This window comes from Mytilus galloprovincialis, chromosome 10, assembly GCF_965363235.1.
Source record: "Mytilus galloprovincialis chromosome 10, xbMytGall1.hap1.1, whole genome shotgun sequence".
In the NCBI taxonomy this organism is placed as follows: domain Eukaryota; kingdom Metazoa; phylum Mollusca; class Bivalvia; order Mytilida; family Mytilidae; genus Mytilus; species Mytilus galloprovincialis.
In genome coordinates, this window is record NC_134847.1 from 22,648,853 (window position 1) to 22,672,457 (window position 23,605).

Here is a 23,605-nt window from a genome sequence, read left to right on the forward strand (position 1 = left end):
GATACTAAATGTATCGGTCTTGCTGAGCGTTTCTTGCTTTTTGTATCCTAGGATGTGGCCTATCATTAAATGATTCATTTTGGTTGAATTTGTGGATGATTTGGGTTATTGTAGAGGCTACAACTTCAGTCTTCTCGTAATTGTATACTGTGAAAGGCTTCATTGGATCATGCCCAAAACTGCATGTCGCTGGTTGTCAGAAAGTCCTGGCATTTACTCAGATGTTTATTGCAGTTTGTTAACAATAAGGGCGGGAAAATTCATGACATTAGCCAAGCTTTAAATGAAAAAATCGTGAAAATGGTGGGTATGTTGAAAAGCGGTGAACTTGGTTTATGTCTGTTCAAAATAACCCTTACTTCGCATTTGTTCCAAAAATCACTCAACCGTAAAATTGTCGACAATTGTCTTAAAAGTCATTTTTAACCAACTATACCAAGTTCTAATATAAATAAAATAAAAATTATAAGATTTTTTTTAAAAACAAAAGTGTTGCGTTTTCATTGGCACTCAGTATATTAATCATCATGTCATTCGTTTAGCATAATTATCTTTCCATGTGGACTGCTTCCGAAAGATAAAACCAGATGATCTCCAGAAATACTTCTGCATGATATCAGTCTCTTTCTACAGGTTGCACTTTGTGAATACAGTTGTTTCTCTAACCACACCTCTTTTGGGGAAATCTAGAATATTTATAGGTATTAAATTTTGTTAACATACTGGCTCTCAGTTATGCTCTCTTTGTTTCATCTCACAGAAACATAACTTTGGAATGCTACCAGTAAATATACATGTGCATATTATTTATATTGAAATTTATGGTAACCTGACAGTCCAGGTAGGTATATTTAAGAATTTTAAAGTATTTTTTATGAAGTCATTTCTTTTGATTATCTCCCCTTAATACATTATACACAAAGTATAACCTACTTTTACCTCCAACGTGACAATATAAAACAAATTTTTATTGTTCACCCCCTACCATTACCTCAAACTGGACCATATAAAACAAATATTTTTTTTCACTCCCTATGAAGTCATTTGGATTGATTATCTCCCCTTAATACATTATACACAAAGTATAACCTTCCATTACCTCAAACCTGGCAGTATAAAACAAATCTTTATTGTTCACCGCCTATGAAGTCATTTGGATTGATTATTTCCCCTTAATACATAATACACAAAGTATAACCTACCGTTACCTCAAACCTGACAGAATAAAGCAAATCTTTATTGTTAACTCCTATAAAGTCATTTGGATTGATTATTTCCCCTTAATACATTATACACAAAGGATAACCTACCATTACCTCAAACCTGACAATATAAAACAAATCATCACCCTTATGAAGGCATTTGGATTGATTATCTCCCCTTAATACATTATACACAAAGTAAAACCTACCATTACCTCAAACCTGACAGTATAAAACAAATCTTTATTGTTCATCCCCTATGAAGTCATTTGGATTAATTATCTCCTCTTTATACATTATACACAAAGTATAACCTATCGTTACCTCAAACCGGACAATATAAAATGAATCTTTATTGTTCACCCCCTATTAAGTCATTTGGATTGATTATCTCCCCTTTTAACATTATACACAAAGTATAGCCTACGTTACTTCAAACATTACAGTATAAAACAAATCTTTATTGTTCACCCCCTATGAAGTCATTTGGATTGATTATCTACCCTTAATACATTATACACAAAGTATAACCTACCGTTACCTCAAACCTTAAAATTTAAAACAAATCTTTATTGTTCACCCCCTATGAAGTAATTTGGACTGATTATCTCCCCTTATATAATATACACACAGTATAACCTACCGTAACCTCAAACATTACAGGAGAAAACAAATCTTTTTGTTCACAACATATGAAGTCATTTGGATTGATTATCTCCCCTTAATAAAATATACACAAAGTATAACCTACCATTACCTCAAACCTGACAGTATAAAACAAATCTTTATTGTTAACCCCCTATGAAGTCATTTCGATTGATTATCTCCCCTTAATACATTATAAACAAAGTATAACCTACCATTACCTCAAACCTGACAATATAAAACAAATTTTTATTATTCACCCCCTATGACCTCATTTGGATTAATTACCTCCCCTTTATACATTATACACAAAGTATAACCTACCATTACCTCAAACCTGACAGTATAATACAAATCTGTATTGTTCACAACATATGAAGTCATTTCGATTGAATATCTCCCCTTAATAAATTATACACAAAGTATAACCTACCGTTACCTCAAACCTGACAATATAAAATGAATCTTTATTGTTCACCCCCTATTAAGTCATTTGGATTGATTATCTCCCCTTTCTACATAATACACAAAGTATAGCCTACGTTACTTCAAACATTACAGTATAAAACAAATCTTTATTGTTCACCCCCTATGAAGTCATTTGGATTGATTATCTCCCCTTAATACATTATACACAAAGTATAACTTATCTTTACCTCAAACCTGACAGAATAAAACAAATCTTTATTGTTTCCCCCCTATAAAGTCATTTGGATTATCTCCCCTTAATACATTATACACAAAGGATAACCTATTGTTACCTCAAACCTGACAATATCAAACAAATCTTCATTGTTAACCCCCTATGAAGTCATTTGGATTGATTATCTCCCCTTTATACATTATACACAAAGTAAAACCTAACATTACCTCAAACCTGACAATATCAAACAAATCTTTATTGTTCACCCTTTATGAAGTCATTAAGATTGATTATCTCCCCTTTATACATTATTCACAAAGAAAAACCTACCGTTACCTGAAACATTACAGTAGAAAACAAATCTTTTTGTTCACCCCCTATGAAGTAATTTGTATTGATTATCCCCCCTTATACATTATACACAAAGTATAACCTACCGAACTTACCTCAAACATAACAGTATAAAACCAATCCTTTTTTTCACCCCTATAAAGTCATTTGGATTGATTATCTCCCCTTAATACATAATACACAAAGGATAACCTACTGTTACCTCAAACCTGACAATATAAAACAAATCTTTATTGTTCATCCCCTATGACGTCATTTGGATTGATTATCTCCCCTTTATACATCATACACAAAGTAAAACCTACCATTTCGTCAAACCTGACAAAATAAAACAAATCTTTATTGTTCACCCCCTATGAAATCATTTTGATTGATTATCTCCCCTTTATACATCATACACAAAGTAAAACCTACCATTACCTCAAACCTGACAAAATAAAACAAATTTTTATTGTTCACCCCCTATGAAGTCATTTGGATTGATTATCTCCCCTTTATACATCATCCACAAAGTAAAACCTACCATTTCATCAAACCTGACAATACAAGAGGCTGTCACAACGACAGCAAACCGGATTTATTAACATTTATTTGTGTCCTGGCAATATCACAAGAACCATTACTGATGAATGGTGAAAGTGAAAATCGTCAATATCAAATTTGACCTCCATTTTGTCATCAGTATCAACATATTAAAATTTGAAAAGCTTAGATTGAATGGTTCATGAGTAAATGCAACAACCTGAATGGAAACGCCATTTTACGATCTTTCAAGAACCATAACTCCTGCACGGTAAAAGTCAAAATCGTCATTATTGAACTTGACCTCTATTTTGTCATCAGTAACAACATATCAAAATTTCAAAAGCTTTGATTGAATGGTTCATGAGAAAATGCACGGACACGACGGGAAAAACCATTTTTCAATCTTTCAAGAACCATAACTCCTGAACGGTAAAAGTCAAAATCGTCATTATTGAACTTGACCTCCATTTTGTCATCAGTAACAGCATATTAAAATTTCGGAAGCTTTGGTAGAACAGTTCATGCATAAATGCAAGGACACGACTGGAAACTCCATTTTTCAATCTTTCAAGAACCATAACTCCTGAACGGTAAAAGTCAAATTCGTCATTATTGAACTTGACCTCCATTCTTTCATTAGTAACAACATATTAAAATTTGGGAAGCTTTGGTAGAACAGTTCATGCGTAAATGCACGGACAACTCCATTTTTCAATCTTTCAAGAACCATAACTCCTGAACGGTAAAAGTCAAAATCGCCATTATTGAACTTGACCTTCGTATAGTTGTCAGGAATAACATATTAAAATTTTAAAAGCTTTGGTTGAACGGTTCATGAGTTAATGCACGGACAACATTTGATTGCCGCCCGGCCGACAGCCCGCCCGCCCGCCCGCCCGGCCGCACGCCGTACATCCCCAAATCAATAACCGACATTTTTGTCACAAAAATCCGGTTAATAAAACAAATATTTTTTTTCACCCCTATGAAGTAATTTGGATTGATTATCTCCCTTATACATTATACACAAAGGATAACCTACGGTTACATCAAACCTGACAATATCAAACAAATCTTTATTGTTCACCCCTATGAAGTTATTTGGATTGATTATCTCCCCTTATACATTATACACAAAGCATAACCTACCATTACCTCAAACCTGACAGAATAAAACAAATCTGTATTGTTCACAACATATGAAGTCATTTGGATTGATTATCTCCCCTTAATGAATTATACACAAAGTATAACCTACCGTTACCTCAAACATGACAGCATAAAACAAATCTTAATTGTTATCCCCTAGAGCCATTTGCATTGATTATCTCCCCTTAATACATTATACACAAAGTATAACCCAATGTTAACTCAAACCTGACAGTATGAAACAATCATTTTGTTCACCATCTATGAAGTCATTTGGATTGATTATCTCCCCTTAATACATTATACACAAAGTATAATTTACCTTTACCTCAAACCTGACAGTATAAAACAATTTTTTATGTTCACCCCCTATGAAGTCATTTGGATTGATTATCTCCCCTTAATACATTATACACAAAGTATAACCTACCATTACCTCAAACCTGACAGTATAAAACAAATCTTTATTGTTCACCCCCCTATGAAGTCATTTGGATTGATTATCTCCCCTAAATACATTATACACAATTACCTACCGTTACCTCAAACCTGACAGTATAAAACAATTTTGTTGTTGACTACCTATAATGTCATTTGATTCATTATCTGCCCTTTATACATTATACACAAAGTATAACCTACTGTTACCTTAAACATGACAGTATTATTTTATTTTTATTGTTCACCACCTTTGAAGTCATTTGGATTGATTATCTCCCCTTAATACATTATACACAAAGTATAACCTACCATTACCTCAAACCTGACAGTATAAAACAAATCTTTATTGTTCAACCCCCTATGAAGTCATTTGGATTGATAATCTCCCCTTAATACATTATACACAAAGTATAACCTACCATTACCTCAAACCTGACAGTATAAAACATTTTTGTTGTTGACTACCTATAATGTCATTTGATGTATTATCTCACCTTAATACATTATACACAAAGTATAACCTACCGTTACCTTAAACCTGACAGTATAATTTATTTTTATTGTTCACCACCTATGAAGTCATTTGGATTGATTATCTCCCCTTAATACATTATACACAAAGTATAACCTACCATTACCTCAACCCTGACAGTTTAAAACAATTTTTGTGTTCACCCCCCAATGAAGTCATTTGGATTGATTATCTCCCCTTAATACATTATACACAAAGTATAACCTACCGTTACCTCAAACCTGACAGTATAAAACAATTTTTGTGTTCACCCCCTATGAAGTCATTTGGATTGATTATCTCCCCTAAATACATTATACACAAAGTATAACCTACCATTACCTCAAACCTGACAGTATAAAACAAATCTTTATTGTTCACCCCCTATGAAGTGATTTGGATTGATTATCTCCCCTAAATACATTATACACAAAGTATAACCTACCGTTACCTCAAACCTGACAGTATCAAACAATTTTTTTTGTTGACTACCTATAATGTCATTTGATTCATTATCTCCCCTTAATACATTATACACAAAGTATAACCTACCGTTACCTCAAACCTGACAGTATAAAACAATTTTTGTGTTCACCCCCTATGAAGTCATTTGGATTGATTATCTCCCCTCAATACATGATACACAAAGTATAACCTACCGTTACCTCAAACCTGACAGTATAAAACAATTTTTTTGTTGACTACCTATAATGTCATTTGATTCATTATCTCCACTTAATACATTATACACAAAGTATAACCTACTGTTACCTTAAACATGACAGTATAATTTTATTTTTATTGTTCACCACCTATGAAGTCATTTGGATTGATTATCTCCCCTTAATACATTATACACAAAGTATAAGCTACCGTTACCTCAAACCTGACAGTATAAAACAATTTTTGTGTTCACCCCCTATGAAGTCATTTGGATTGATTATCTCCCCTTAATACATTATGCACAAAGTATAACCTACCGTTACCTCAAACCTGACAGTATAAAACAATTTTTTTGTTGACTACCTATAATGTCATTTGATTCATTATCTCCCCTTAATACATTCTACACAAAGTATAACCTACCGTTACCTTAAACATGACTATCATTTTATTTTTATTGTTCACCACCTATGAAGTCATTTGGATTGATTATCTCCCCTTAATACATTATACACAAAGTATAACCTACCATTACCTCAAACCTGACAGTATAAAACAAATCTTTATTGTTCACCGCCTATGAAGTCATTTGGATTGATTATCTCCCCTTAATACATTATACACAAAGTATAACCTACCATTACCTTAAACCTGACAGTATAAAACAAATCTTTATTGTTCACCGCCTATGAAGTCATTTGGATTGAATATCTCCCCTTAATACATTATACACAAAGTATAACCTACAGTTACCTCAAACCTGACAGTATAAAACAATTTTTATGTTGACTACCTATAATGTCATTTGATTCATTATCTCCCCTTAATACATTATACACAAAGTATAACCTACCGTTACCTTAAACATGACAGTATAATTTTATTTTTATTGTTCACCACCTATTTGGATTGATTATCTCCCCTTAATACATTATACACAAAGTATAACCTACCGTCACCTCAAATCTGACAGTATAAAACAATTTTTGTGTTCACCCCCTAAGAAGTCATTTGGATTGATTATCTCCCCTAAATACATTATACACAAAGTATAACCTACCGTTACCTTAAACCTGACAGTATAAAACATTTTTTTTGTCGACTACCTATAATGTCATTTGATTCATTATCTTCCCTTAATACATTATACACAAAGTATAACCTACCATTACCTTAAACATGACAGTATCATTTTATTTTTATTGTTCACCACCTATGAAGTCATTTGGATTGATTATCTCCCCTTAATACATTATACACAAAGTATAACCTACCATTACCTTAAACATGACAGTATCATTTTATTTTTATTGTTCACCACCTATGAAGTCATTTCGATTGATTATCTCCCCTTAATACATTATACACAAAGTATAACCTACCATTACCTCAAACCTGACAGTATAAAACAAATCTTCATTGTTCACCCCCCTATGAAGTCATTTGGATTGATTATCTCCCCTTAATACATTATACACAAAGTATAACCTACCATTACCTCAAACCTGACAGTATAAAACAAATCTTTATTGTTCACCCCCCTATGAAGACATTTGGATTGATAATCTCCCCTTAATAAATTATACACAAAGTATAACCTACCGTTACCTCAAACCTGACAGTATAAAACAATTTTTTTGTTGACTACCTATAATGTTATTTGATTCATTATCTCCCCTTAATACAATATACACAAAGTATAACCTACCGTTACCTTAAACATGACAGTATCATTTTATTTTTATTGTTCACCACTTATGAAGTCATTTGGATTGATTATCTCCCCTTAATACATTATACACAAAGTATAACCTACCATTACCTCAAACCTGACAGTATAAAACAAATCTTTATTGTTCACCCCCCTATGAATTGATTTGGATTGATTATCTCCCCTTTATACATTATACACACAGTATAACCTACCATTACCTCAAACCTGACAGTATAAATCAAATCTTTATTGTTCACCCCCCTATGAAGTCATTTGGATTGATTATCTCCCCTTAATACATTATACACAAAGTATAACCTACCGTTACCTCAAACCTGACAGTATAAAACAATTTTTGTGTTCACCCCCTATGAAGTCATTTGGATTGATTATCTCCCCTAAATACATGATACACAAAGTATAACCTACCGTTACCTTAAACCTGACAGTATAAAACAATTTTTTTGTTGACTACCTATAATGTCATTTGATTCATTATCTCCCCTTAACACATTATACACAAAGTATAACCTACCGTTACCTTAAACATGACAGTATAATTTTATATTTATTGTTCACCACCTATTTGTTTTGATTATCTCCCCTTACTACATTATACACAAAGTATAACCTACCATTACCTCAACCCCGACAGTATAAAACAAATCTTTATTGTTCACCCCCTATGAAGTCATTTGGATTGATTATCTCCCCTTAATACATTATACACAAAGTATAACCTACCATTACCTCAAACCTGACAGTTTAAAACAAATCTTTATTGTTCACCCCCCTATGAAGTCATTTGGATTGATTATGTCCCCTTAATACATTATACACAAAGTATAACCTACCGTTACCTTAAACCTGACAGTATAAAACAATTTTTTTGTTGACTACCTATTATGTCATTTGATTCATTATCTCCCCTTAATACATTATACACAAAGTATAACCTACCATTACCTCAAACCCGACAGTATAAAACAAATCTTTATTGTTCCAACCCCTATGAAGTCATTTGGATTGATTAACTCCCGTTAATACATTATAAACAAAGTATAACCTACCGTTACCTCAAACCTGACAGTATAAAACAATTTTTGTGTTCACCCCCTATGAAGTCATTTGGATTGATTATCTCCCCTTAATACATTATGCACAAAGTATAACCTCTCCTTACCTCAAACCTGACAGTATAAAACAATTTTTTTGTCGACTACCTATAATGTCATTTGATTCATTATCTCCCCTTAATACATTATACACAAAGTATAACCTACCGTTACCTTAAACATGACAGTATCATTTTATTTTTATTGTTCACCACCTATGAAGTCATTTGGATTGATTATCTCCCCTTAATACATTATACACAAAGTATAACCTACCATTACCTCAAACCTGACAGTTTAAAACAAATCTTTATTGTTCACCCCCCTATGAAGTCATTTGGATTGATAATCTCCCCTTAATACATTATACACAAAGTATAACCTACCGTTACCTCAAACCTGACAGTATAAAACAATTTTTTTGTTGACTACCTATAATGTCATTTGATTCATTATCTCCCCTTAATACATTATACACAAAGTATAACCTACCGTTACCTTTAACATGACAGTATAATTTTATATTTATTATTCACCACCTATTTGTTTTGATTATCTCCCCTTAATACATTATACACAAAGTATAACCTACCATTACCTCAAACCCGACAGTATAAAACAAATCTATATTGTTCACCCCCCTATGAGGTCATTTGAATTGATTACCTCCCCTTAATACATTATAAACAAAGTTTAACCTACCGTTACCTCAAACCTGACAGTATAAAACAATTTTTGTGTTCACCCCCTATGAAGTCATTTGGATTGATTATCTCCCCTTAATACATTATGCACAAAATATAACCTATCGTTACCTCAAACCTGACAGTATAAAACAATTTTTTTGTCGACTACCTATAATGTTATTTGATTCATTATCTCCCCTTAATACATTATACACAAAGTATAACCTACCATTACCTTGCACATGACAGTATCATTTTATTCTTATTGTTCACCACCTATGAAGTCATTTGGATTGCTTATCTCCCCTTAATACATTATACACAACATATAACCTACCATTACCTCAAACCTGACAGTATAAAACAATTTTTTTGTTGACTACCTATAATGTCATTTGATTCATTATCTCCCCTTAATACATTATACACAAAGTATAACCTACCGTTACCTTAAACATGACAGTATCATTTTATTTTTATTGTTCACCACCTATGTATGAAGTCATTTGGATTGATTATCTCCCCTTAATACATTATACACAAAGTCTAACCTACCATTACCTCAAACCTGGCAGTATAAAACAAATCTTTATTGTTCACCCCCCTATGAAGTCATTTGGATTGATCATCTCCCCTTAATACATTATACACAAAGTATAACCTACCATTACCTCAAACCTGACAGTATAAAACAAATCTTTATTGTTCACCCCCCTATGAAGACATTTCGATTGATTATCTCCCCTTAATACATTATACACAAAGTATAACCTACCGTTACCTCAAACCTGTCAGTATAAAACAATTTTTGTGTTCACCCCTATGAAGTCATTTGGATTGATTATCTCCCCTAAATACATTATACACAAAGTATAACCTACCGTTACCTTAAACCTGACAGTATAAAACAATTTTTTTGTTGACTACCTATAATGTTATTTGATTCATTATCTCCCCTTAATACATTATACACAAAGTATAACCTACCGTTACCTTAAACATGACAGTATAATTTTATATTTATTGTTCAGAACCTATTTGTTTTGATTATCTCCCCTTAATACATTATACACAAAGTATAACCTACCGTTACCTTAAACATGACAGTATCATTTTATTTTTATTGTTCACCACCTATGAAGTCATTTGGATTGATTATCTCCCCTTAATACATTATACACAAAGTATAACCTACCATTACCTCAAACCTGACAGTTTAAAACAAATCTTTATTGTTCACCCCCCTAGGAAGTCATTTGGATTGATAATCTCCCCTTAATACATTATACACAAAGTATAACCTACCGTTACCTCAAACCTGACAGTATAAAACAATTTTTTTGTTGACTACCTATAATGTCATTTGATTCATTATCTCCCCTTAATACATTATACACAAAGTATAACCTACCGTTACCTTTAACATGACAGTATAATTTTATATTTATTATTCACCACCTATTTGTTTTGATTATCTCCCCTTAATACATTATACACAAAGTATAACCTACCATTACCTCAAACCCGACAGTATAAAACAAATCTATATTGTTCACCCCCCTATGAGGTCATTTGAATTGATTACCTCCCCTTAATACATTATAAACAAAGTTTAACCTACCGTTACCTCAAACCTGACAGTATAAAACAATTTTTGTGTTCACCCCCTATGAAGTCATTTGGATTGATTATCTCCCCTTAATACATTATGCACAAAATATAACCTATCGTTACCTCAAACCTGACAGTATAAAACAATTTTTTTGTCGACTACCTATAATGTTATTTGATTCATTATCTCCCCTTAATACATTATACACAAAGTATAACCTACCATTACCTTGCACATGACAGTATCATTTTATTCTTATTGTTCACCACCTATGAAGTCATTTGGATTGCTTATCTCCCCTTAATACATTATACACAACATATAACCTACCATTACCTCAAACCTGACAGTATAAAACAATTTTTTTGTTGACTACCTATAATGTCATTTGATTCATTATCTCCCCTTAATACATTATACACAAAGTATAACCTACCGTTACCTTAAACATGACAGTATCATTTTATTTTTATTGTTCACCACCTATGTATGAAGTCATTTGGATTGATTATCTCCCCTTAATACATTATACACAAAGTATAACCTACCATTACCTCAAACCTGGCAGTATAAAACAAATCTTTATTGTTCACCCCCCTATGAAGTCATTTGGATTGATCATCTCCCCTTAATACATTATACACAAAGTATAACCTACCATTACCTCAAACCTGACAGTATAAAACAAATCTTTATTGTTCACCCCCCTATGAAGACATTTCGATTGATTATCTCCCCTTAATACATTATACACAAAGTATAACCTACCGTTACCTCAAACCTGTCAGTATAAAACAATTTTTGTGTTCACCCCTATGAAGTCATTTGGATTGATTATCTCCCCTAAATACATTATACACAAAGTATAACCTACCGTTACCTTAAACCTGACAGTATAAAACAATTTTTTTGTTGACTACCTATAATGTTATTTGATTCATTATCTCCCCTTAATACATTATACACAAAGTATAACCTACCGTTACCTTAAACATGACAGTATAATTTTATATTTATTGTTCAGAACCTATTTGTTTTGATTATCTCCCCTTAATACATTATACACAAAGTATAACCTACCGTTACCTTAAACATGACAGTATCATTTTATTTTTATTGTTCACCACCTATGAAGTCATTTGGATTGATTATCTCCCCTTAATACATTATACACAAAGTATAACCTACCATTACCTCAAACCTGACAGTTTAAAACAAATCTTTATTGTTCACCCCCCTAGGAAGTCATTTGGATTGATAATCTCCCCTTAATACATTATACACAAAGTATAACCTACCGTTACCTCAAACCTGACAGTATAAAACAATTTTTTTGTTGACTACCTATAATGTCATTTGATTCATTATCTCCCCTTAATACATTATACACAAAGTATAACCTACCGTTACCTTTAACATGACAGTATAATTTTATATTTATTATTCACCACCTATTTGTTTTGATTATCTCCCCTTAATACATTATACACAAAGTATAACCTACCATTACCTCAAACCCGACAGTATAAAACAAATCTATATTGTTCACCCCCCTATGAGGTCATTTGAATTGATTACCTCCCCTTAATACATTATAAACAAAGTTTAACCTACCGTTACCTCAAACCTGACAGTATAAAACAATTTTTGTGTTCACCCCCTATGAAGTCATTTGGATTGATTATCTCCCCTTAATACATTATGCACAAAATATAACCTATCGTTACCTCAAACCTGACAGTATAAAACAATTTTTTTGTCGACTACCTATAATGTTATTTGATTCATTATCTCCCCTTAATACATTATACACAAAGTATAACCTACCATTACCTTGCACATGACAGTATCATTTTATTCTTATTGTTCACCACCTATGAAGTCATTTGGATTGCTTATCTCCCCTTAATACATTATACACAACATATAACCTACCATTACCTCAAACCTGACAGTATAAAACAATTTTTTTGTTGACTACCTATAATGTCATTTGATTCATTATCTCCCCTTAATACATTATACACAAAGTATAACCTACCGTTACCTTAAACATGACAGTATCATTTTATTTTTATTGTTCACCACCTATGTATGAAGTCATTTGGATTGATTATCTCCCCTTAATACATTATACACAAAGTATAACCTACCATTACCTCAAACCTGGCAGTATAAAACAAATCTTTATTGTTCACCCATCTATGAAGTCATTTGGATTGATCATCTCCCCTTAATACATTATACACAAAGTATAACCTACCATTACCTCAAACCTGACAGTATAAAACAAATCTTTATTGTTCACCCCCCTATGAAGACATTTCGATTGATTATCTCCCCTTAATACATTATACACAAAGTATAACCTACCGTTACCTCAAACCTGTCAGTATAAAACAATTTTTGTGTTCACCCCTATGAAGTCATTTGGATTGATTATCTCCCCTAAATACATTATACACAAAGTATAACCTACCGTTACCTTAAACCTGACAGTATAAAACAATTTTTTTGTTGACTACCTATAATGTTATTTGATTCATTATCTCCCCTTAATACATTATACACAAAGTATAACCTACCGTTACCTTAAACATGACAGTATAATTTTATATTTATTGTTCAGAACCTATTTGTTTTGATTATCTCCCCTTAATACATTATACACAAAGTATAACCTACCGTTACCTTAAACATGACAGTATCATTTTATTTTTATTGTTCACCACCTATGAAGTCATTTGGATTGATTATCTCCCCTTAATACATTATACACAAAGTATAACCTACCATTACCTCAAACCTGACAGTTTAAAACAAATCTTTATTGTTCACCCCCCTAGGAAGTCATTTGGATTGATAATCTCCCCTTAATACATTATACACAAAGTATAACCTACCGTTACCTCAAACCTGACAGTATAAAACAATTTTTTTGTTGACTACCTATAATGTCATTTGATTCATTATCTCCCCTTAATACATTATACACAAAGTATAACCTACCGTTACCTTTAACATGACAGTATAATTTTATATTTATTATTCACCACCTATTTGTTTTGATTATCTCCCCTTAATACATTATACACAAAGTATAACCTACCATTACCTCAAACCCGACAGTATAAAACAAATCTTTATTGTTCACCCCCCTATGAGGTCATTTGAATTGATTACCTCCCCTTAATACATTATAAACAAAGTATAACCTACCGTTACCTCAAACCTGACAGTATAAAACAATTTTTGTGTTCACCCCCTATGAAGTCATTTGGATTGATTATCTCCCCTTAATACATTATGCACAAAATATAACCTATCGTTACCTCAAACCTGACAGTATAAAACAATTTTTTTGTCGACTACCTATAATGTTATTTGATTCATTATCTCCCCTTAATACATTATACACAAAGAATAAACTACCATTACCTTGCACATGACAGTATCATTTTATTCTTATTGTTCACCACCTATGAAGTCATTTGGATTGATTATCTCCCCTTAATACATTATACACAACATATAACCTACCATTACCTCAAACCTGACAGTATAAAACAATTTTTTTGTTGACTACCTATAATGTCATTTGATTCATTATCTCCCCTTAATACATTATACACAAAGTATAACCTACCGTTACCTTAAACATGACAGTATCATTTTATTTTTATTGTTCACCACCTATGTATGAAGTCATTTGGATTGATTATCTCCCCTTAATACATTATACACAAAGTATAACCTACCATTACCTCAAACCTGGCAGTATAAAACAAATCTTTATTGTTCACCCCCCTATGAAGTCATTTGGATTGATCATCTCCCCTTAATACATTATACACAAAGTATAACCTACCATTACCTCAAACCTGACAGTATAAAACAAATCTTTATTGTTCAACCCCCTATGAAGTCATTTTGATTGATTATCTCCCCTTAATACATTAAACACAAAGTATAACCTACCGTTACCTCAAACCTGACAGTATAAAACAATTTTTGTGTTCACCCCCTATGAAGTCATTTGGATTGATTATCTCCCCTTAATACATTATACACAAAGTATAACCTACCATTACCTCAAACCTGACAGTTTAAAACAAATCTTTATTGTTCACCCCCCTATGAAGTCATTTGGATTGATTATGTCCCCTTAATACATTATACACAAAGTATAACCTACCGTTACCTTAAACCTGACAGTATAAAACAATTTTTTTGTTGACTACCTATTATGTCATTTGATTCATTATCTCCCCTTAATACATTATACACAAAGTATAACCTACCATTACCTCAAACCCGACAGTATAAAACAAATCTTTATTGTTCACCCCCCTATGAAGTCATTTGGATTGATTACCTCCCGTTAATACATTATAAACAAAGTATAACCTACCGTTACCTCAAACCTGACAGTATAAAACAATTTTTGTGTTCACCCCCTATGAAGTCATTTGGATTGATTATCTCCCCTTAATACATTATGCACAAAGTATAACCTCTCGTTACCTCAAACCTGACAGTATAAAACAATTTCTTTGTCGACTACCTATAATGTCATTTGATTCATTATCTCCCCTTAATACATTATACACAAAGTATAACCTACCGTTACCTTAAACATGACAGTATCATTTTATTTTTATTGTTCACCACCTATGAAGTCATTTGGATTGATTATCTCCCCTAAATACATTATACACAAAGTATAACCTACCGTTACCTCAAACCTGACAGTATAAAACAATTTTTTTGTTGACTACCTATAATGTCATTTGATTCATTATCTCCCCTTAATACATTATACACAAAGTATAACCTACCATTACCTCAAACCTGACAGTTTAAAACAATTTTTGTGTTCACCCCCCAATGAAGTCATTTGGATTAATTATCTCCCCTTAATACATTATACACAAAGTATAACCTACCGTTACCTCAAACCTGACAGTATAAAGTTCAACCCCTATGAAGTCATTTGGATTGATTATCTCCCCTTAATACATTATACACAAAGTATAACCTACCATTACCTCAAACCTGACAGTATAAAACAAATCTTTATTGTTTACCCCCCTATCAAATCATTTGGATTGATTATCTCCCCTTAATACATTATACACAAAGTATAACCTACCATTACCTCAAACCTGACAGTTTAAAACAAATTTTTATTGTTCACCCCCCTATGAAGTCATTTGGATTGATTATCTCCCCTGAATACATTATACACAAAGTATAACCTACCGTTACCTCAAACCTGACAGTATAAAACAATTTTTGTGTTCACCCCCTATGAAGTCATTTGGATTGATTATCTCCCCTCAATACATGATACACAAAGTATAACCTACCGTTACCTCAAACCTGACAGTATAAAACAATTTTTTTGTTGACTACCTATAATGTCATTTGATTCATTATCTCCACTTAATACATTATACACAAAGTATAACCTACCGTTACCTTAAACATGACAGTATAATTTTATTTTTATTGTTCACCACCTATGAAGTCATTTTGATTGATTATCTCCCCTTAATACATTAAACACAAAGTATAACCTACCGTTACCTCAAACCTGACAGTATAAAACAATTTTTGTGTTCACCCCCTATGAAGTCATTTGGATTGATTATCTCCCCTTAATACATTATACACAAAGTATAACCTACCATTACCTCAAACCTGACAGTTTAAAACAAATCTTTATTGTTCACCCCCCTATGAAGTCATTTGGATTGATTATGTCCCCTTAATACATTATACACAAAGTATAACCTACCGTTACCTTAAACCTGACAGTATAAAACAATTTTTTTGTTGACTACCTATTATGTCATTTGATTCATTATCTCCCCTTAATACATTATACACAAAGTATAACCTACCATTACCTCAAACCCGACAGTATAAAACAAATCTTTATTGTTCACCCCCTATGAAGTCATTTGGATTGATTACCTCCCGTTAATACATTATAAACAAAGTATAACCTACCATTACCTCAAACCTGACAGTATAAAACAATTTTTGTGTTCACCCCCTATGAAGTCATTTGGATTGATTATCTCCCCTTAATACATTATGCACAAAGTATAACCTCTCGTTACCTCAAACCTGACAGTATAAAACAATTTTTTTGTCGACTACCTATAATGTCATTTGATTCATTATCTCCCCTTAATACATTATACACAAAGTATAACCTACCGTTACCTTAAACATGACAGTATCATTTTATTTTTATTGTTCACCACCTATGAAGTCATTTGGATTGATTATCTCCCCTTAATACATTATACACAAAGTATAACCTACCATTACCTCAAACCTGACAGTTTAAAACAAATCTTTATTGTTCACCCCCCTATGAAGTCATTTGGATTGATAATCTCCCCTTAATACATTATACACAAAGTATAACCTACCGTTACCTCAAACCTGACAGTATAAAACAATTTTTTTGTTGACTACCTATAATGTCATTTGATTCATTATCTCCCCTTAATACATTATACACAAAGTATAACCTACCGTTACCTTTAACATGACAGTATAATTTTATATTTATTATTCACCACCTATTTGTTTTGATTATCTCCCCTTAATACATTATACACAAAGTATAACCTACCATTACCTCAAACCCGACAGTATAAAACAAATCTATATTGTTCACCCCCCTATGAGGTCATTTGAATTGATTACCTCCCCTTAATACATTATAAACAAAGTATAACCTACCGTTACCTCAAACCTGACAGTATAAAACAATTTTTGTGTTCACCCCCTATGAAGTCATTTGGATTGATTATCTCCCCTTAATACATTATGCACAAAATATAACCTATCGTTACCTCAAACCTGACAGTATAAAACAATTTTTTTGTCGACTACCTATAATGTTATTTGATTCATTATCTCCCCTTAATACATTATACACAAAGTATAACCTACCATTACCTTGCACATGACAGTATCATTTTATTCTTATTGTTCACCACCTATGAAGTCATCTGGATTGATTATCTCCCCTTAGTACATTATACACAACATATAACCTACCATTACCTCAAACCTGACAGTATAAAACAATTTTTTTGTTGACTACCTATAATGTCATTTGATTCATTATCTCCCCTTAATACATTATACACAAAGTATAACCTACCGTTACCTTAAACATGACAGTATCATTTTAATTTTTATTGTTCACCACCTATGTATGAAGTCATTTGGATTGATTATCTCCCCTTAATACATTATACACAAAGTATAACCTACCATTACCTCAAACCTGACAGTATAAAACAAATCTTTATTGTTCACCCCCCTATGAAGTCATTTGGATTGATCATCTCCCCTTAATACATTATACACAAAGAATAACCTACCATTACCTCAAACCTGACAGTATAAAACAAATCTTTATTGTTCACCCCCCTATGAAGACATTTCGATTGATTATCTCCCCTTAATACATTATACACAAAGTATAACCTACCGTTACCTCAAACCTGTCAGTATAAAACAATTTTTGTGTTCACCCCCTATGAAGTCATTTGGATTGATTATCTCCCCTAAATACATTATACACAAAGTATAACCTACCGTTACCTTAAACCTGACAGTATAAAACAATTTTTTTGTTGACTACCTATAATGTTATTTGATTCATTATCTCCCCTTAATACATTATACACAAAGTATAACCTACCGTTACCTTAAACATGACAGTATAATTTTATATTTATTGTTCACAACCTATTTGTTTTGATTATCTCCCCTTAATACATTATACACAAAGTATAACCTACCATTACCTCAAACCTGACAGTTTAAAACAAATCTTTATTGTTCACCCCCGTATGAAGTCATTTGGATTGATTATGTCCCCTTAATACATTATACACAAAGTATAACCTACCGTTACCTTAAACCTGACAGTATAAAACAATTTTTTTGTTGACTACCTATTATGTCATTTGATTCATTATCTCCCCTTAATACATTATACACAAAGTATAACCTACCATTACCTCAAACCCGACATTATAAAACAAATCTTTATTGTTCACCCCCCTATGAAGTCATTTGGATTGATTAACTCCCGTTAATACATTATAAACAAAGTATAACCTACCGTTACCTCAAACCTGACAGTATAAAACAATTTTTGTGTTCACCCCCTATGAAGTCATTTGGATTGATTATCTCCCCTTAATACATTATGCACAAAGTATAACCTCTCGTTACCTCAAACCTGACAGTATAAAACAATTTTTTTGTCGACTACCTATAATGTCATTTGATTCATTATCTCCCCTTAATACATTATACACAAAGTATAACCTACCGTTACCTTAAACATGACAGTATCATTTTATTTTTATTGTTCACCACCTATGAAGTCATTTGGATTGATTATCTCCCCTTAATACATTATACACAAAGTATAACCTACCATTACCTCAAACCTGACAGTTTAAAACAAATCTTTATTGTTCACCCCCCTATGAAGTCATTTGGATTGATAATCTCCCCTTAATACATTATACACAAAGTATAACCTACCGTTACCTCAAACCTGACAGTATAAAACAATTTTTTTGTTGACTACCTATAATGTCATTTGATTCATTATCTCCCCTTAATACATTATACACAAAGTATAACCTACCGTTACCTTTAACATGACAGTATAATTTTATATTTATTATTCACCACCTATTTGTTTTGATTATCTCCCCTTAATACATTATACACAAAGTATAACCTACCATTACCTCAAACCCGACAGTATAAAACAAATCTTTATTGTTCACCCCCCTATGAGGTCATTTGAATTGATTACCTCCCCTTAATACATTATAAACAAAGTATAACCTACCGTTACCTCAAACCTGACAGTATAAAACAACTTTTGTGTTCACCCCCTATGAAGTCATTTGGATTGATTATCTCCCCTTAATACATTATGCACAAAATATAACCTATCGTTACCTCAAACCTGACAGTATAAAACAATTTTTTTGTCGACTACCTATAATGTTATTTGATTCATTATCTCCCCTTAATACATTATACACAAAGTATAACCTACCATTACCTTGCACATGACAGTATCATTTTATTCTTATTGTTTACCACCTATGAAGTCATTTGGATTGATTATCTCCCCTTAATACATTATACACAACATATAACCTACCATTACCTCAAACCTGACAGTATAAAACAATTTTTTTGTTGACTACCTATAATGTCATTTGATTCATTATCTCCCCTTAATACATTATACACAAAGTATAACCTACCGTTACCTTAAACATGACAGTATCATTTTATTTTTATTGTTCACCACCTATGTATGAAGTCATTTGGATTGATTATCTCCCCTTAATACATTATACACAAAGTATAACCTACCATTACCTCAAACCTGACAGTATAAAACAAATCTTTATTGTTCAACCCCTTATGAAGTCATTTTGATTGATTATCTCCCATTAATACATTAAACACAAAGTATAACCTACCGTTACCTCAAACCTGACAGTATAAAACAATTTTTGTGTTCACCCCCTATGAAGTCATTTGGATTGATTATCTCCCCTTAATACATTATGCACAAAATATAACCTATCGTTACCTCAAACCTGACAGTATAAAATAATTTTTTTGTCGACTACCTATAATGTTATTTGATTCATTATCTCCCCTTAATACATTATACACAAAGTATAACCTACCATTACCTTGCACATGACAGTATCATTTTATTCTTATTGTTCACCACCTATGAAGTCATCTGGATTGATTATCTCCCCTTAGTACATTATACACAACATATAACCTACCATTACCTCAAACCTGACAGTATAAAACAATTTTTTTGTTGACTACCTATAATGTCATTTGATTCATTATCTCCCCTTAATACATTATAGGTGTAATACCACCAAATCATGATACGCCACATCCGGTTGCATACGAAAGTAGGTCTAAAAAAATATTCCCTTGAATTTGACAGTTGTAGAAAATTAACCCTGCATTTCAATGCACTTAAATTTTTCTGAGTCATAAACATGTATGTTGGGTGTCTGAAAGCATCATTCTTTTTTTATTTGATGGTCTTATAAAATATTTTGGAAAGTTAAGGTTACATAGTTGCCAAAGCAGGTAACCAGTAAATAACCTGGTAAAAATGTGATTGTTTACTTCCGGTGCAGGTTACTTTCTTATATGCAATGAAATGTAGTGTGAAATTTTCACTGTAGCACTGGAAAGGATTAAACTTTATTCATGCAAAGTATTTCTTTGGTTGAAATAAAGGTAAATTCTGTACATTTTTTTTAAAAGTACCAATTTAACAAAGACTAATAGGGAAAAATCAATGGTGGTATTACACCTATTTAGGGAAACTACATGTGCACTCGTGACCTTATTGTACTTTCATTTTTAAAAGTTATTAATAAACCAGTTCATACATTGTAAACATGGACTATTCGGAATGGATTGAGACACAGAAAGCACGTTTGAGGTAAAATTGCCTTGAAATGGGGGTTTACGGGTGTTTTCTAAGTCAAATGGGTGGACAGACAAAGCTGTATTTAGTTTACTGTGTTAAATTTTAAATAATACCCTAACAGTTTTGTTTATACAACATGTGAATTTTTTATTTCAGTGTTCACATGTTCTGAAGAGCATTCTGTTGAAAAATCTTATATGTGAATTGGTCTCTAGATGACACTTCAGCATTAAAGTAAGTATCAACTATCATCATGTTTTTTGTGCTTTTTTTTGGCCGCAAAAGTTTACAATTTGCCATTGTGCCATCTACATTTTGCACAGACAATAAATCATCTAAACACTTATTTGCCCTGGATTTATACACATCAGAATCCAGTCTCACATACTTAAACTTTATAATTCTTACCAATAATTTTTTGTACCAGCATTCCAAGGGACATAACCCTTTTTAAAAACATTTTGAGGTATTTTTTATTACTCTTTCTCCCCATTTTCTAATGTAAAATACAAGAAAGTGGACACTTTGTGTAAATCTATTAGAAATATACTGTTATGAGTAAATAAAAAGACTTTGATACCAGTAACAATAAATGGTTGACTGAAAGGGAACCGTTATTTGTCACACCAGGTGAACAGACTAAAAACTCGAGTTACACATAAGGGCTTCTAGAAACTTCCGTGTAGACTGTTAACATTTATAGAGACAGTTCTTTCAGCTAAAACACTTTAATTATTGATTTAACATTACATTTATATCATTTTTGTGGGGAAATAATCACATTTGTTTTATTTTTTAGACAAAAGATATCAAGTTTTGATGAAAAAGGAAGGAAGGAGGAAAAATGGACCAAAACAGACCAAAACAGACCTTCAAATGAACTCTAAAAGGTGCAATAAAATTGTTTATCATCTAAAAGTTGTCTTTTGTATTCTATTTAATTGTTTGAATGCATAGATCATGAGTTTTTGATCAGATATTAGTCAACACTGCATTTTATAATGATAAACTGAAATTTGGATTTGTCGAAGAAATTAGACTGAAATTGCCGTAGGATATGGCCTTACATTATAGTGATTTTCTCTGAAACTATAGATCTGACTGAGACAAAACTTGGCAGTTATGCTTGAAATAACTTGCAATTGGAGGGAAAAAAATTACATTAAGTTTATTTGACATTTAGGTGTTCTTTAGGTGTAATACCACCAAATCATGATACGCCACATCCGGTTGCATACGAAAGTAGGTCTAAAAAAATATTCCCTTGAATTTGACAGTTGTAGAAAATTAACCCTGCATTTCAATGCACTTAAATTTTTCTGAGTCATAAACATGTATGTTGGGTGTCTGAAAGCATCATTCTTTTTTTATTTGATGGTCTTATAAAATATTTTGGAAAGTTAAGGTTACATAGTTGCCAAAGCAGGTAACCAGTAAATAACCTGGTAAAAATGTGATTGTTTACTTCCGGTGCAGGTTACTTTCTTATATGCAATGAAATGTAGTGTGAAATTTTCACTGTAGCACTGGAAAGGATTAAACTTTATTCATGCAAAGTATTTCTTTGGTTGAAATAAAGGTAAATTCTGTACATTTTTTTTAAAAGTACCAATTTAACAAAGACTAATAGGGAAAAATCAATGGTGGTATTACACCTATACACAAAGTATAACCTACCGTTACCTTAAACATGACAGTATCATTTTAATTTTTATTGTTCACCACCTATGTATGAAGTCATTTGGATTGATTATCTCCCCTTAATACATTATACACAAAGTATAACCTACCATTACCTC

General features: G+C 32.0%; 1 protein-coding gene and 1 long non-coding RNA gene across 2 annotated transcripts in view; one reads left to right on the forward strand and one right to left on the reverse strand.

The window, feature by feature from the left end:
* Positions 1-9: 9 nt before the first annotated feature.
* The window catches only part of LOC143047179 (DNA polymerase zeta catalytic subunit-like), a 72,860-nt gene continuing 49,264 nt past the window's right edge, over positions 10-23,605 (reverse strand). Inside the window, exon 6 of the mRNA XM_076220165.1 lies at positions 10-686. Coding sequence (XP_076076280.1) covers positions 662-686 — 25 coding nt within the window. The 3' untranslated portion in view covers positions 10-661. The remainder of the gene's footprint in view (positions 687-23,605) is intronic.
* Positions 21,226-23,462, forward strand: LOC143049040 (uncharacterized). Its single transcript, XR_012970019.1, has 3 exons — positions 21,226-21,610; positions 21,963-22,040; positions 22,606-23,462. It is a non-coding gene; the product is annotated as an uncharacterized LOC143049040 (long non-coding RNA).